Raw genomic sequence first — 1,826 nt, 5'->3', positions numbered from 1 at the left:
CTCCCGCATGGAACAGGAAGCAGCAGCGCTGAAGCTCCAGGCTGAGGAGGCTCAGAAAAACCTGGTGCTTGCTCAAAGTCAACTGGACCAGCTAACGTCGGAGACTCAGCACCAGCACAGGACGGCGGATGAAAAGGACCCAGAGCTGCAGGAGGAAGTAGAGAGACTCCAAAAAGCCTTAACTGATCTCCGCGTAGACACAGCGCGCCAAGAGCAGTGGGAAAAGGACACCAGAGAGGAACTAAGTGGAAAAACTTCAGCAAGTCGAGGCTCTCCTGAGGAGAGCAGAGACTGAACTCAAAGAGAGAGACGCCAGGGCCAGGGCCTGCGAAGGCCACCTGCAAAGTTCCCGGGCTGAAGTCAGTGCCCTGGCCCAACAAAGAGACTATTTAAAAGATTAACTTGATACGGTTCACCAAGAGCTTAAATATGCATATAGACTGCAAAGTGACTCTGAAAGGGAAATGCACACCACAGAATTTCCCCTAACCAGCAGATTGATACCTCCTAGTCAAGGGTTTCCAGTTCGAAAGGGGGGTGAGAACCCACTGCTCAAGACATCACCTGTCAGCATCCCTGAACCCCCAGCAGCAGCAAGGGGGTGGGAGCCTTTTCAAAGGCTGTCTTCCAGTCACGGTGTGTCACTTAAAGAATTGGATAAGCTGGCTAGAAACATTCCCACTTTCTCTCCAAACCCTGCAGGAAGCCACAATGTGCACGCCTACTTAAAAGACGTTGACTTTCACTTGCAAACTGTTGCCAATGTTACCACACGAGACAGGTTACCACAAGAGACAGACTCTATCTGCTCCGAATCACCGCCAGCCGTGAGGTGAGGAGCTTTCTAGACCGGCAGCCAGAAACGGTCGAAGGGGATTACCAGCAAATGCAGCAGGCTCTGATTAAGGAGTTCTCTGACCCAGAGTCAGAGCAAGGACTGATTACTGCCATGGACCTTAAACAGGGCAGACAGGAAACCACACAGGCTTACTACAACAGGCTCAGACAGGCCTACTTCGGAGCATGGAACGAGCCAGGAATGGAACAGGATTTCAACTTCAAAATTCTGTTCCTCCGGAACCTGCACCCAACAGTGAGCCACCACTTGGGGGTTCTGGCTTGCCCACGGACTATGTCCACCCAACAGCTGCGAGATTTGGCCCACAAGGCCTATGTTAAACAAAAGACTGTTTCTGAAAAGACAGGAAAAACCCCCACAATCTATCCTGTCACTAATCAGAGCTCTGAACTTGCTCTAGAGGGCGCCGAGCCAAGCCACACTGACAAACCCGTCAACACAATGTCAAGGCCCTGCCCAACCAGCAGAGAGCAGCATGGCCATGGGGGTGCCCGTCCTAAGCACCAGTATGAGCGCCCTGAGAGATCCTGGGATAGGTCACTTATCTCACCAGACTCTCCAGCCACTGCCTCAGCGCTGGTATATACCAACGGCATGACCAGGACAAAAGAGTGGTCGCATATGCCAGCAAGACTCTTCTTCCCCCAGAGTGCAAATACTCAGACTGTGAGAAATCCCTGCTCTGTACTGTATGGGCCATCCAGAGAATCTCCAACTACATCGGAGCACAGAAAGTGATCACAGAAACTTGTCACCAGCCTGTCACATTCCTCAACAGCCAGCGCATCCGCGACGGTGTGGCCACAAACGCACGCATAGCCACATGGCTAATGGCCCTCCAGGGGCGCAATGTAGAAGCACGATATGCTCAAAATCCCAAGTCGATGCTGGGTAACGGCCTGGCAGCCTGCCAAAGCTGCTCCGATGACACACCGACTGAGATCGTAGAAGCAGAAAGGCCCCAACT

At 52.6% G+C, this 1,826-nt stretch overlaps 1 protein-coding gene across 2 annotated transcripts in view; it reads left to right on the top strand.

Annotated features, from left to right (window-relative positions):
- The window catches only part of LOC107598794 (uncharacterized), a 29,918-nt gene that overhangs the window by 23,702 nt on the left and 4,390 nt on the right, over positions 1 to 1,826 (top strand). For both annotated transcript variants that reach the window (XM_016290227.1, XM_016290226.1), the window contains exon 2: positions 782 to 1,394. In XM_016290227.1, the coding sequence (XP_016145713.1) occupies positions 887 to 1,394 (508 nt within the window). In that variant the 5' untranslated portion in view covers positions 782 to 886. The remainder of the gene's footprint in view (positions 1 to 781; positions 1,395 to 1,826) is intronic.

Source organism: Sinocyclocheilus grahami, unplaced genomic scaffold (genome assembly GCF_001515645.1).
Source record: "Sinocyclocheilus grahami isolate Dianchi unplaced genomic scaffold, SAMN03320097.WGS_v1.1 scaffold256.1, whole genome shotgun sequence".
NCBI lineage: Eukaryota > Metazoa > Chordata > Actinopteri > Cypriniformes > Cyprinidae > Sinocyclocheilus > Sinocyclocheilus grahami.
This window is presented reverse-complemented; position numbering and strand designations above follow the sequence as displayed.